Below are 15,421 nucleotides of genomic sequence, written 5' to 3'. Positions count from 1 at the left end.
GAAAGAAGTTGTCAGTATAAATGAGTTCAGTTATGTGTGCATACTACTCTTTAAAATGAAACTTTTTGGTAAGAAATGTGGGACATTTTTCAGTTATGGGAGGCCTTCCAAAGCAGCATCAGAAGCATTAGCAGGACTTGGGGAGAGAAAGACCTTTGCAGTCAGATCAGGCTGGCTTCAAACACACTATTCACTGTCAGGTGACCATGTTCCCAATCCCAAAGCAAGTCATTCATTGGGCCCTTTAGTTCATGGGCAGTGTTTTCTTCTTCTTCTTTTTTAAAAAAAAATATATTTTATTGATTTTTTATAGAGAGGAAGGGAGAGGGATAGAGAGTTAGAAACATTGATGGGAGAGAAACATCAACCAGCTGCCTCTTGCACACCTCCCACTGGGGATGTGCCCGCAACCAAGGTACATGCCCCTGACCGGAATCGAACCTGGGACCTTTCAGTCCGCAGGCCGACGCTCTATCCACTGAGCCAAACCAGTTAGGGCAAGTGTTTTCTTCTTTATGCACCCTGACACTCATTACATGACCCAAACCAACCCTCCAGTGTGGCCGGCTAGGGTGACTGTGGTTTTTAAACACTAGACCAAAGTATCTTAGGTGCATTGCAGAACTGAAGTTCTACCAAGTTGAATATGCTCCAGGGCAGGATCCTTCTGGAAAGATTCCCAACGTGTTGACAGCTGATGAAAACAGGGAGCAACAATGAGAGATGTATCCTCTCCACCAAGGCCATTCTTACTTAAATTTCGCTTGAACTTTTTATACCAGAAGGAAACAGGGCTGAAACTGGAAAGACCTGGGCTCTGTCCTGAGTGTGCAAACAACAATCTATAAATGGTTTTCACTTAGTCCACTGACCTGGCCTAGGTCAGAAAATCTGATGTTAAGAAATGCTAATGACGTAGAGAAATGCTGAAAAGGGCCTAAAGAAAAAACAAACATTAAAACCATGTTGAAAACTGTTTGGATATTATACTGAAGGACTAGAAAAAGATGAAATTTATATATATATACGTGTGCGTGTGTGTGCGTGTGTGTGTACATGTATGTACACACACACACACAATTTGTGTACAGATTCTGTGTACAAATTTTTGTACACAAATTTGTGTACAAATTTTGAAAACAACTCACAATATTTACTGAGCACGGGCTAAGTGCTGGTACTCTTCCTGGTGCTGAGGGCAGCGGGCAGCCCACCTGCTCTGCAGCCCCTGCTCTCACACACGGACTGTGCTGCTTCTGGATCACAGGCCACTGCACCTTCAGCTTCAGACTGACACACACTTTCCACAGTTTGCAGTATGTCTCCCTTATTTCTCAGTCAGATAACTAAAAAGAATGACTTTCCAAAAGGTATAACTGAGCTTAAAAGGAAGAAGTTGAAGTCCTGATGCAAAAATGACCCTTGGTATATTTTAAGTGCACCTTGTGTTTGGTGCAGAATCTCTAAAAAATTGATCACAAAACACTCTTAATGGTCAATATTGGAGAATGGGGCGGTGATTTGAAATAGTTTATTATATTTTATCTACCCCCCGAATTTTCTACAGTGAGGTTTGAGTGACTGCCATAAGCCTTAGGGCATAAGGGAAGTATATAGTCACGGAGGCCCATAAAACCCAAAATGAGTTGGGGAAAGCCAATGAGGATCCCCTTATGAGAAGCAGGAATAAATGTTGCTAAGCAACCTAGGCAGCAGCTTAGAAGAAAGGCAATTTGAAAAGCAAAGTGTTCCAGTCTGCAGATTACAAGTTTCACCCCTGAGCCCCCTGAAGGAGCCCTAGAGTGAGGGCGGCTGCTTGGGCCTCTGGAGCTGCTGAGGCCTAGAAAGTTGCACCAATTACAGAAAGGACCGGCCAGTTTTTTTCAAGCAGGAAGGGCGGGGGAGAGGCGGCCTGGCTCGGAACACGACGCACTGCTGCCCCCTACTGTCCAGAGAAACGGAAGGCGCGCACTGCAGGGAGAATCCTTGTGTGCTGACGTCAAGTACCCGGTCAGAGACCGCCTGGTGCGGACGTGCACAGGGAGGACACCAGCACCACTACGCGGACAGAACCCTCCCGAAGGCCCAGCAAGGCCGGTTCCCTGCGTCCTCTCAGCGAACCACATCTGCAGGGACCTGGAGACCCAGGCGACCGGGGCAGCTCTGTCCCAGGACTGCTGCCCCGCCTCCACGGGCTGCTTCCGGGCATGCGCAGAGACGGCCAGGGCGGTCCCAGCCGGGCTCCCCTTTCCCATCTACTGGAGGGTTTGTCCAGGATTAGGCTGCAACCTGTCAGCTTAGGGATAGGACCTGTGTTGTCAGGGACGGGTCCCCTGACTGCCCAGGCACCCCAGTGCCCCGCCGGTGGCATCCGTACCAATGCCCTCTTCATCCTCCTCCCGCCCCCTCCACCCGCCCCTCACTGTGGTCTTGACCGGTCCAGTCCTGCGGAAATTCTCCCTTGGTCATCACTACCTGGAACCATTCAGGTGACCTCGGGCCCATGAGCCAGACCAGGTCAACACAGAGCCCAGACATCCTCAGGGATGTTCTCCGCTTCCCATCCTGTGTGCCCCCCTTCCCCCGCCCAGGACCATGCCTGGGCTTCAGGCACCCCGCGCCACTCCATCATATCCCTTTCTAGCATTCTCCTCTCCCTCCACCTCAGAACCGTGTCCCGCTAGTCCAGCCCCCTTCCTCTGATGCCTCCGCTTAGACAGCCTTCAAGTGGGTGGGTGGCGAGGAGGGCGTGGCAGCCACACCGGACGCCCCGAAAGGGTGAGGGCTCTCTGAGCACAGGCGTCAGGGTAGAAGCTGGGTTACCAGGGCAGGTGCTCGGAAGCGATCAGAGGGGAGCTGGAAGGGACATCCCGGAGAGGCGCTGGGTTTCCTGATGTCCAGGGCACGGCTACACTATGGGGAGGTGGACACCACATGGGGAGCAGCAGTAAGCCCTCCTTGAGCGTGCTCGGGTTGACCGGGTCAGGCTCCTGGACCTGGAGGTGAGCAGGAGGACTGATTCCCGGGCAGGAGGGCTGGCCTGTCACAGGAAGAGGTCCTTCCCGGCTAGGCTGCGGGGAGCTGGAGAGGATGGCCAGGGGGTTGGTAAGGGTCCTGCCCATGTGGCGGTGGGGCGGCCGCGGCAGGCGGACCACAGCACCCGGACCGACAGCACTGGTCAGGCGCCTGAGCCCGAGGTTCCAACACTGCGCACAGGACAATCTCCAGCACCTGCAGGCTGCAGGCCGGCAGACCTCACCGGGACCTCGTGCGCATGTGCAGAACTGGCCCATCAGTGCGCATGTGCAGAACTGGCCAATCAGTGCGCAGAGCCCTTTCAGCCGTTTCCTGCTCGGGCGTCAGAACTTCCTGCCAGTGTTGCTAGGTTCCGAGGGCGGGACTATGAAAATGGCTTTATTGGGGCCCTTTCGCTGTAAACTCTCCGAGTGTTCCGCGACTTTTTATGATGTTTCGTAGCCCAACTCCTTCTGGGATGTTTCCCTGGTCCCCCTCCTGTTCAGCCGCAGATCCCCGATTCGCGGAAATGACTGTGTTGTGGTGTGATGGACGGAGTTCAGTTTCTCTGGCCAGTAGGGGGCAGTGTTGCTCCATGCAACACAGCTACTCACCTCTCCCCCGCCCGTCCTGCTAAAAAAAAATGGCTCGGAGAAAAGCATAGGACACAGTTTTCTGCAAAAAATGGAGCTTGGCTTCTCAGATTGCCTGGCCTGGCTGATCTTGAGGCCTACTTGCTACCTTAGGAGGTATCTTTGGTGAAAAGTTTGTGACACCTGGTTCTGCTATTTTTATTTCTCCTTCTCTGAATGGGCTTCAATCGTTTCCCCCAAGTTGTTTTGACCCTTTATCAATATGTTTTTCAGATACATTAGTCACTCAAACCTCACTGTCCAAATTTGGAGGACTGATTAAATATAATAATCTAAACCACAGTCCCATCACCCACCAATGACCATTAATAATATTCTGATGAATTTTCTTAGAGACTTTTCATACTTTAAGGTGCTTTGTAAACATGTCATTCATATTGCATTGTTACGTCAACATTTTTATAAAAATATGTTTCTATTGATTTTTATAGAGAGGATGGGAGAGGGATAGATAGAAAAATCAATGAGAGAGAAACTTCAGGGTCAGCTGTCTCCTGTGTGCCCCCCACTGGTGATCTAGCTTGAAACCAGGCCAAGTGCCCTGCCTGGAATCCAACCTGTGAAGAACTGTGATCTCTTGAGGGTCAACCCTCAACCACCCAGCGAAACTGGCTGGCCTCAACGTCTTTTATTCAACTGAGGTTTTTCATGTTAGTTACCTTTTGCAAAAATCATTTGCAAAGGTTTGAACACTTTAAAATTCATTTCCTCTTCCTAAAAAGTACACAGAGTTTAAAAGAGTTAAACATTATATTTAAAGGTTGAGATAGGACGCAGAAATAATCCCTGACCTGTAATCCTCCCAAAGACCGGGGCTATATTTTTCCTCTGTTTTTGCTCATGCCTGTATTTTCAAGAGGCGAAGAAAAGAGTGCCCACTGCAAAAGAAACCATCAACCAAGTTAAAGACCACCGAAGGCATGGTAAAAAATCTGCAAACCACATATGTGACAAGGGATTAATGTGCAGACTATAGAAAGAGCTCAAGAAGTATTAGCAAAACTCCAAGTAACCCAGGTTTAAAAGCCAGCTTAGGACCTGAATACACATTTATCCAAAGAGCTATAGGAGAGGCCAACAAGTACATGAAAAGATGCTCAAGCTCTCTAGCCATTAGGGCAATGCAAATCAAAACCACAATAAAATGTCATTTCGTGCCCGTTAATGTGTCTGCCATCCAAAAGGCAAGACGATAAAGATCGGTCCTAGACTTTTGTGTGGTGATCACATAATTTTATATAAATATCGGAAATTTATGGAAATATCCATTCCCCTGCCTAACGCCCTACTCAGGCAAGACCCAAACCAAAGGAGGGTTTCACTTCAGAGGGGTTTCTCCTTCCCAGGCCCCCAACGGACCTGTTTTCTGTGCTGGTGGACTAGTGGCATTAGCTCCCTAGGTGCTCCCCTAGAATCTTCTCCCTCAATCGCGGCTCTAGCTTTCTCTTACCTAAATGTTCTCCCGCCCATTCCGACTCAGAAGTCCCCAAGCATGGAGGTTATCTTAAACTCCCCACGTAGAGGCCACGTATTGACAAAGAAAGAACCTGGCGGCCGTGGGAACAGAACTGTCTTCAGAGCAGATGGCAGGGGCAAGGGTTGGAGGGGCTGGGGCGGGGCAGGAAAGAGGGGATTTGACTCCAAAGAGCGAGGTGATGACAAGGCCCCCAGGACAGAGGGAGCTTCCACTGACCAGACTGGTTCCCCCATGTCCACACTAAAGGCCCCTTGGGTTTGGCACAGGAGGCCTGCCCGAAGTCCACTTCTCCCAACCTGGCTTGGCCCACGGAAGGGCCAACTGCTCCCTTGATCCTGTCCGGTGGGGGCGGGAGTTTACAAATCCCACCGAGATGATCCCTCACATGCCCACGCCACTATTTTCCCTCCGGGTGCAAAGGAAATTCTTCACATGGTAGTCCCTTGGGAATGTAGCCGTAGGAAGTTGTAACCCACCCACCATTCTTTGGACATTCTTTCTGTAAACGTGGCTGGTAGATAACCAGCATGTTTGTCTAAGAACCCTGGGAACCAACTGGAAAACACACAGAGTGTGGCCTCCAGTCTCCCAGTTCCCAGAGAATTGCTGACCTTCAGCCCCAGAGCCTGCAGGATGAGGACCGGCATGACGCACACCAGACCATCCCTTGACAGGTTTCAAGATGCTTATCGGCGAGTACTGTGCTGGCCTCCACGTACAGCTCTCCAACCCCTGCCCTCGATGTCTGTGCTCTGCCTTCCTCTCTCTCCTTGTAAAGCCTCTGCCTGCAGGGAGATGGGTCACGTGGGATGGGCTTTGAGACAACAGTCCCCTGTCTTCCCACCCTCCATGGACCACTGTGCTTTTTCACCACCATCTGCCTCAGGAGCTTACCTGGCCAAAGTCAGGAAATGGGACTTTAAGGAATGAGAATGACATGGGAAAATGCTGACGTGCAAAGGGCCCAATGAAAGAAACAAACACCAAGTAGAAAACTCTTTGGGTGTTATAATCAAGCACTAGGGAAAGATGGGTTAGACAGACATGAAGAAACGGACCAGGAAAGTAAAGTTTGAAAACATCTCTCAGTGTTTCCTGAGCACGGCCGGCCCAGTGCTGGTGCTGCCCCGGGTGCTGAGGGCAGCGGGCGGCCCGCCTGCTCTGCAGCCCCTGCTCCCACACGGGCGGTGCTGCTTCTGGATCACCGGCCACTGCCCCTTCCGCTTCAGACTGACACACACTTTCCGCAGTGTGCAGCCGGCCCCCCTTATTTCTCAGGCAGATGACTAAAAGGACCACTTTCCGAAAGCTATACCGAGTTTACCAGGGGGAGGGTGAAGTCCTGATGCAGAATGACCCTTACTTTATTTACAACGCACCTGGTGTTTGAGCAACCACCTCTAAGAAAGTGATCACAAAACACTCTTAACGGTGAACATTGGAGGATGGGACCGTGGGCTGAATAACTATTACATTGTATCCTTCCCCACTCCAATTTTCTACAGAGAGGTTTGAGTGACTGCCATAATGGAATTACCTATAATAATAAAAGCGTAATGTGCAAGCCTACCAAAGGACCGAACAGCAGAATGACCGTCTGGAACACCTTCCCGAGGACCACACCGTGACACACACTGGCGCCAGGCCAGCCAAGGCGGGTACGATGCAACTGGTCAGGGCCCTGCCGTCGCTTCACCATTGCCCCTCACAGCGAGGCCCAGGCCACCAGTCAGCTCTGCTGTGGCGTGCAAGGCTGGCCATTCAGCTCTGCTGTGGTGTGCAAGGCTGGCCAGTCAGCTCTGCTGTGGTGTGCAAGGCTGGCCAGCGATCGCCCTGAAGAGGGAGGCTCAGGCCAACCAAGCGATTGCACCCCATGCCTGTGGCCCACAGAGGGAGGCTACAGGTGGTGGGGGAGTGGGGGGCAGTGCTGCACAGATGGCAAGCAGTGGCAGCGGCAGGGGCGGGGCCAGCTGCTGGCAGCCTGGGGAAGGAAAGCCCTGATAGGCCCTGATAGCTGGCCAGGCCTAGGGACCCTACTGGAGGGGTCCGGATTGCAAGAGGGCGCAGGCAGGGCTGAGGGGTCCCCCCACCCCTCCATGCAGGAGTGTCGTGCACTGGGCCTCTAGCATATGCATAAAGGCCCATAAAACCCAAAGTGAGTTGGGGAAAGCCAATGAGGATCCGCTCCAGAGAAACAGAAGTGAATGTTGCTGAACCCAGGCCACAGCGGGTGAGAAAAGGCGATCTGGAAGGCAAAGTGCTGCAGAGTGTGGAGGAGGAGTTTTCACGTGTGCAGCCCCAGAAGTAGCAATTCAGTGAAGGTGGTTGCTAAGGCAGGTGAGGCTGCTGGGACAGAGAAAGTATCCGCCAATTCAGGAAAAGACTCAAGCCAGTTTTTTCCGGCACAAAGGGCGGGGGAGCGGAGGCCTGGTGTGGAACTCGATGCGCCACTGCCCTCTACTGTCCAGAGAAACTGAGGGCCGCACACTGTAGTTAAAGTTTGTCTTGTAACCACAGATGCCCAGCCAGGTCTGACCGCCCCGCTCCCCCCACTACCCCCTCTTCCGCCCCTGCCCAGCTTCTGATGTCAAACGCGCAGATGAGAGATATCAGTAAATTGGAAAGAACCTACGTACTCAAAAAGCCCCAAGCAGACTACTTCCCTAGTGCAGTTCTCAGAACCACATTAACAGGAGTTAGAAGTCCAGGGGAATCAGGTAAGTTGCTAACAGGACCTCGTGCTGCATTCAGAATTCCGGGTTTGGGGCATGAGAGCAGGAACCCAGTGAGGTCGCTGCCAGAGTGTACTGGAGGTTTGGTCCCAGGTCAGGAGGAAGAATGGGAGCAGGAGTGAGGACGCGTCTCTTTGTAGACCCAGTGCTCCTAGAAACCCCTGATCATCCGCCCTCACTTTAAAGCACCTCCTCTGAGCTTCGTGCCAAGTCTGGAACACTGTCTTGTGCTCAGTACCCTCAGGATCCTTAGGGATTTCTGCTACCTGCATCTTGGGGTGTGCTCTCTTGTTTTGGGAACAATAATTAACGTACCGAAAAGCAAACAGCCCTCGCTTCTAATACCTGATTCCTTGGAAGCCAAGTATAGGCTCCATGGATTCCCCTTGGTTACCTCTCCCTTCCCGCTCAGTGAGAGCCAGGAGGGAGGAGTGGTGGTAAGTGCAGGAGCACCGTCCCTGAGCAGGGGAAGACCTGGGGGCCTGCGCACAGGTGAGGGCTGGCTGCAGTCAGGGGCAGGTGCGCTCCGGTGCAGCGGAGACGGTCAGGGCAAAAACCTGGTCGACCGGATTTGGGAACCTGTGAGAAGCAACCCTCATTGCTTCTGTCTTCTCCATTGAAATGGAAGAGGGTGCCGGTGAGTGAGGTAGTGACGGAGGTTGGATGAGGGTGACAGGGAGAGGCAATGGTCTCCTGTGAGGGTTGACCCTGTGGCACAGAAGAGCTGTCATTGCTACGGACAGGGGGAGCAGGAGGAGGATGGCGAGGGGACTGGTTAACTGTCCTGCACGTGTGGCGGGGGGGAGGGGGCGATTGCCGTTGTTGGGCCACAGCATCTGGACGTCACTGGTCAGGATCTTCACCCAGAGGTTCCCACACTGTCTACAAGAAAACCTCCGGTAGATGCAGGCTGGAGGACTGGCAAGGACCTCACCCGTACATCCTGCGCGTGCGCAGAACTGGCCAATCAGTGCGCAGCGCCTTCAGGCGCTTCCTGTTCGGGCCAAGGGACTTCCTGTCTTTGTTTCTATGGTTCCTAGGGCGGGACTAGGAAAGGGGCATTGTGGGGGCTGCCTCACTGGAACCCCTCGGCGAGTGCTGTGACTGTCTGTGACGTTTCCGCAGTCCGGTTCGTGTTCAGCCCCGCATCCCCAGGCTCTGCGCGGGGAAGTCGTGGAAATGATATGTTTATTGTGTGTGTGCTTCCGTTCCGTTTCTCTGGCCAGCAGGTGGCAGTGTTGCTCCATGCTTCCGAGCCGCTCACCACTTCCCCCGCCCTTCCTTCTTAGAAAAAATGGTAGGGCAATCTTTCTGCAAGAAATGGCGCTTTCTTTCAGAGATTGCGCAGTGCATCCCTATCTTTTACTCTAGGGGGCGGGGGGAGGGAGTTCTTTTTCTCCTGCCCTAGGGATGTTTGGGGGAAATTTTTGCTATTCGAGATGTCTGATATTATGCTGCCTATGTGTTATGCTCGGATTTTTTATGGTATCACGATTTATATTTAAGTCTTTTATGCATTTTGGGTTTATTCTTGTGTGTTGTAAATTGATTTAGTTTTTCTTTCTTTCTTTTTTTTTTTGCCTGGACCTGTCCACTTTTCCCAACACCAATTGCTCAATAGATTGTCTTACTCCATTGTATGCTCTTGCCTCTTTGTCAAATATTAATTAACCATAATACCTTGGGTTGATTTCTGGGTTCTCTGTTCTGTTCCATTGATCTATATGCCGTATACATTGTCCATGGACACAGATAATAGGATGGTGAAGCCCTGGGGAGGGCAGGGCCAATGGGAGGGGCAATGGGGAAATAAAGGGAGGACCTCAGTAATACTCTCAACAATAAAGACTGAAATAAAGACTGATGAAAGCTCTTCAGATTTTCCATGAGTTCCCCTTGTCCAGGAGGAGACAGTGTAGATTAATTAAAATAAATCCCAGTTTTCCTTGCTTCAAGCCCTGTCTCCTTAAACTGTTTTTCTCTTCCCTGTTGCATCTTTTGTTTTTAGTTCCTATAACCCTCAAAATGTAAAAAACAACAAGGCGTACAAAAACTTCTCTTGCTCTAGCCCAGTGGTCGGCAAACTGCGGCTCACAAGCCACATGCGGCTCTTTGGCCCCTTGAGTTTTTAGCAAAGGCCAGCTTAGGAGTACCCTAATTAAGTTAATAACAATGTACCTACCTATATAGTTTAAGTTTTAAAAATTTGTCTCTCAAAAGAAATTTCAATCATTGTACTGTTGATATTTGGCTCTGTTGACTGAGTTTGCCGACCACTGATCTAGCCAATTTGGCTCAGTAGATAGTCTGTGGACTGAAGGGTCCCGGGTTCAATTCTGGTCAAGGGTACCGGTTTCGATTCTGGTCAAGGGTACATGCCCGGGTTGCAGGCTCGATTCCCAGTGTGGGGCGTGCAGGAGGCAGCCAATCAATGATTCCTTCTTATCATTGATGTTTCTGTCTCCCTCTCCCTAGCTCTCTGAAATCAATAAAAAAAATTTTAAAAAAAAGAATTTCCCTACATTCTTAGATTGAAAACAAAGGATGTTGGTGCCAAAATAATACAAACACACATGCCATTAGTTAACAAGTATAGAACAAATTATGACTTGCTCTTTGGAAAAGATATTTTGTAGAAGACTCAATGAGCTAAAAAAAAAAGGAATTTCTATAGTTTCATTTTTTAGTAATTCTGCAGTCATTGCACTTATAACAGGTACAGTCTAGTCTTTTGAATAAGAGGGCAAAAATACATTCGCTTTAAAAAGATGGAAGTTTCTCTTTCAGATAATCTTTTCATTACTATAAGAACAGGTATAGCACCCTAACCAGTTTGGCTCAGTGGATAGAGCGTCGGCCTATGGACTGAAGGGTCCCAGGTTTGATTCCGGTCAAGGGCATGTACCTTGGTTGCACGCACATCCCCAGTGGGGTGTGTGCCGGAGGCAGCTGATTGATGTTTCTCTCTCATCGATATTTCTTTTTTTTTAAATATATTTTTTATTGATTTCAGAGAAGAAGGGGGAGGGAGAGATAGAAACATCAATGATGAGAGAGATGCTCCACACTGGGGACCGAGCCCACAACCAGGGCATGTGCCCTTGACCGGAATCGAACCCGGGACCCTTCAGTCCGCAGGCTGACACTCTATCCACTGAGCCAAACTGGCTAGGGTTCATCGATGTTTCTGACTGTCCCTTTCCCTTCCTCTCTGTAAAAAATCAGTAAAATATATTAGAAAAAAAAAAGAACAGGTATAGTAACTTGACAGTGTTGGGGACCTTAGCTTTGAGTTTATTTATTTTTTATTTTTTAAATATATTTTTATTGATTTCAGAGAGGAAGGGAGAGGAAGAGAGAGATAGAAACATCAGTGATGAGAGAGAATCCTTGATCGGCTGCCTCCTGCACGCCCCTTACTGGGGATTGAGCCCACAACCCGGCATGTGCCCTTGACTGGAATGGAACCTGAGACCCTTCAATCCGCAGGCTGACGCTCTATCCCCTGAGCCAAACCAGCTAGGGCTGAATTTATTTTTAGTGTGTGGTACTCCTGAGGATGGCCCAGTCTATTCATATTTATAATTTCATTCCTCTCCATTCTCCCTTTCATGTCTGCGGGACTGAGCACAGAGGAAATCTGAGAGACCATGTAGACCACAGGATATCAAACTCTGTCAAAGTAAATTGAACCTTTCCTGGAATGAGTCCCAATACAGACAAGAAAAAAGAGGAGGTTCTGTACTAGGAGCAGGGGCTCTCTCACCACACCCTTTCCTAGATGCGCCCTCCTCTTCAACCAGTAACGTAGCTTGACTCTTCTTAAAACTGTGGAAACAGCAGGCCCAGAAAACAGAGAGGCTTAGTGAGAATCATTAGGGAAGGCTGGTAGAACCAGAACTTGGGGGGCATTCTCTGGAGCCTCACCCCAAGGCCCTCCAGGAGACCTACAGGAAGAAAATATTAGGGAAGAACTGCATGTCCAAGTAAGGACGCTTCTATGGGAAAGAAGTTGTCAGTATAAATGCATTCAGATTATTTGTGTACATTGGTCTGTAAAATGAAACTTTGGTAAAAATATGGGACTTTTTTTAGATATGGGATTCCTGCCAAAGCAGCATTAGCAGGACTTGGGGAGAGAGAGACCTTTGCAGTCAGCTCAGGCTGGCCCAGTGGTCGGCAAACTCAGTCAACAGAGCCAAATACCAACAGTACAACGATGGAAATTTCTTTTGAGAGCCACATTTTTTAAACTTAAACTTCTTCTAACACCACTTCTTCAAAATAGACTCGCCCAGGCCGTGGTAGTTTGCGGAAGAGCCACACTCAAGGGGCCAAAGAGCCGCATGTGGCTCGCGAGCCGCAGTTTGCCGACCACAGGGCTAGCCTCATACACACTGCTCACTGTCAGGTGACCATGTTCCCAATCGCAATAGCATGTCATTCATTGGGCCCATAAATAAGAATTCAGTGTATTCTTTATGCACCCTGACACTCATTACATGACCCAAACCAACCCTCTAAGGTGGCCGGCTAGGGTGACTAGTTTTTAAACACTGCACCAAATCACTTAAGGATGCGTTGTAGAATCAAAGTTCTACGAAGTGAATATGCTGTGGTGCAGGGTTCTTGTGGAAAGACTCCCAGTGTATTGAAAGCTGATGAAAGCAGGGAGCAACAATGAGAGATGTACCATATCTACTAACACTATTCTGTGCTATTTCTTGTTAAATCCCAGTAAAGTTTTTATGAAATGAAGGAAAGATCCTAGAAACTAGAAAGACTTGGGTTCTGTCTTGAGTCTGTCACCAACAAGCTAAATGGTCTTCAAATCTGACTAAGGTAATCAAATCTGATGTTAAGAAATGATAATGACGTAGAGAAATCCTGACCTTGAAAAGGTCTAATAAAAACAAATGTAGAAAACTCTTTGTATATTATAACCCAAGACTAGGAAAAGATGGAATACACACACACACACACACACACACACACACACACACACACACACATATGTGTATATATATACATATATATAAAGGACCAGAAAAGTAAAATGTAGCCGAAACCGGTTTGGCTCAGTGGATAGAGTGTCGGCCTGCGGACTCAAGGGTCCCAGGTTCGATTCCAGTCAGGGGCATGTACCTTGGTTGCAGGCACATCCCCAGTAGGGGGTGTGCAAGAGGCAGCTGATCGATGTTTCTCTCTCATCGATGTTTCTAACTATCCCTCTCTCTTCCTCTCTGTAAAAAATTAATAAAATATATTTTTTAAAAAAAAGTAAAATGTAGAAACATCTTACCTAATAATAGACAAACATGTAAATCTACCGTACCTTCGCTATGCCCATAGCCAATCAGAGTGACTATGCAAATTAACCCAAAATTGGCGGTTAATTTGCATACATAGGCGCCCAGCGCCTGTGTCCCAGGAACATCCTGGCACCCAGGTCACTGTGAGGTAAGGCCTGGGCAGGAGCGGACCCCCTGTGATCGATGGTAAGTTGCTGGGGGTCCGCTCCTGCCCAAGAGGCTTTTGGCCTGGACCGGCCTGAGCAGGGGCAGAGCCCGCGATCAGAGGGAGCTGGAGGGCCCCTGCCCAGGCCTAAAGCTTCGGCCAGAGGCTTTAGGCCTGGGCAGGGCCCAGCCCGCGACTGGTGTGAACTATAGAGGAAACACCTTTTCTGACTGCACATTGGCTAAGTTTCCTGTATGCCACTGGTAATATTCTTAGTAACTTGGGTAATAAGAGTCCAAAAAGGTGATCTAGGGTTTTTCCACCACACTTCTGGAGAAAAAAATGAAGGTCCGCTGCTGGAGGGCTAAGAAATGTCATATCCTGCCCTAGCCAGTTTGACTCAGTGGATAATGCCTTGGCCTGCCGACAGCAGGGTCTGGGTTAGATTCTGATCAAGGGCATGTACCTAGGTTGCAGGCTCCTCCCTGGCCGGGGCCCAGATCAGGGCTCATGCAGGAGGCAACCAATCAAAGTGTTCCTCTCACTTTGATGTTTCTCTCTGTCTTTCCCTTTCTCTTCCACATTCTCTAAAAGTCAATGGAAACATATCCTCAGGTGAGGAAAAGAAAAGAAAAGAAGAAAAGAAAAGAAAAGAAAAGAAAAGAAAAGAAAAGAAAAGAAAAGAAAAGAAAAGAAAAGAAAGGAAGAAAGGAAGAAAGGAAGAAAGGAAGAAAGGAAGAAAGGAAGGAAGAAAGAAAGAAAGAAAGAAAGAAAGAAAGAAAGAAAGAAAGAAAGAAAGAAATGCATATCCTATGAAAGACACATCTTGAAAATGCCTAAAGAAAGTTGTCATTTTTTCTTGGTGAAGGGACTGGAGTCCGTGTTGATGAAAACACCTTGGTGGCTGTGGTAACTGGCAGTGGCTGCAGCAGTGGGGTGATGGGGCTGGTGCCTTCCCCTGACCAGCCCACTTGCCTCCCACAAAGGGAGGCCAGACTGCGGCTTAGGCCCGCTTCCCATGGGGATCGGGCCTAAGCCATCAGTAGGACATCCCCTGAGGGCTCCCAGTATGTAAGAGGGGGCAGGTTGGGCTGAGGGACCCCCCCCCCCAGTGCACGAATTTCGTGCACCGGGCCCCTAGTCTCTATTTATAAAAGGCTAATATGCAAAGTGTCCCCTTGGGAGTCTGACCAGGAGACCAGGAGTTTGATCGCTTGCTATGACGTGCGTCAACCCCCAGGGGGCAGTGCGGAATGAAGGAAGGTCCTGGCCAGAAGCCGGCAGCCAGGGAAAGGAGGCCCTGGCCGGCAGCTGGAAGGCCCTGATCTGCCCTGATCACCAGCCACTGCTAGGGACCCTACCCATACACGAATTTCGTGCACTGGGCCTGTAGTCTCAAAATATTTACTGAGCACCTACTAAGTGCTGGTACTGCTCCTGGTGCTGAGGGAAAAGAGTGCAGCCCACCTGCACTGCAGCCCCTACTCTCACACACAGACTGTACTGCTTCTGGATCATAGTTCACTGCATCTTCAACTTCAGATTTACACACACTTTCCACAGTTTGCAGTATATCTCCCTTATTTTTTCAGTAATATAACTAAAAATCTACAAATGACTTTCCGAAAAAAAACAACAAAAAACTGAGTTTAAAAAGAGGAGGTTGAAGTCCTGATGCAAAATGACCCTTACTATATTTAAAATGCACCTTGTGTTTGATGAACAATCTCTAAGAAATTGGTCACAAAACACTCTTAATGGTCAATATTGGGTGATGGGACTGTCGTTTGAATTACTTTATTTTTATTATGTTTCCTAAACATTTCCTAGTGAGGTCTGAGTGACTCATTATTGAGCACTATATTGAAAAAGGCCCATAAAACCCAAAGAAAGTTAGGGAGCACCAACCGGTTTGGCTCAGTGGATAGAGGGTCGGCCTGCGGACTGGAGGGTCTCAGGTTCGATTCCGGTCAAGGGCATGTACCTTGGTTGTGGGCACATCCCCAGTGGGGGGTGTGCAGGAGGCAGCTGATCGATGTTTCTAACTCTCTATCCCTCTCCCTTCTTCTGTGTAAACAATCAATAAA

The 15,421-nt window shown here is 49.2% G+C and overlaps 2 protein-coding genes across 4 annotated transcripts in view; one reads left to right on the top strand and one right to left on the bottom strand.

Annotated features, from left to right (window-relative positions):
- The window catches only part of LOC307095656 (uncharacterized protein), a 53,708-nt gene extending 40,280 nt beyond the window's left edge, over positions 1 to 13,428 (top strand). Inside the window, exon 8 of the mRNA XM_079765061.1 lies at positions 7,724 to 13,428. Coding sequence (XP_079621187.1) covers positions 7,724 to 7,730 — 7 coding nt within the window. The 3' untranslated portion in view covers positions 7,731 to 13,428. The remainder of the gene's footprint in view (positions 1 to 7,723) is intronic.
- LOC307095655 (uncharacterized protein) overlaps positions 1 to 15,421 on the bottom strand; it is a gene marked incomplete at its 3' end in the record, with an annotated part of 46,854 nt that overhangs the window by 11,170 nt on the left and 20,263 nt on the right. The window lies entirely within an intron of this gene.

Source organism: Cnephaeus nilssonii, assembly GCF_951640355.1.
Source record: "Cnephaeus nilssonii genome assembly, chromosome: X".
Classification (NCBI taxonomy): Eukaryota; Metazoa; Chordata; class Mammalia; order Chiroptera; family Vespertilionidae; genus Cnephaeus; species Cnephaeus nilssonii.
Note: the sequence above shows the minus strand (reverse complement) of the source record. Positions and strands in the feature narration are given on the sequence as shown.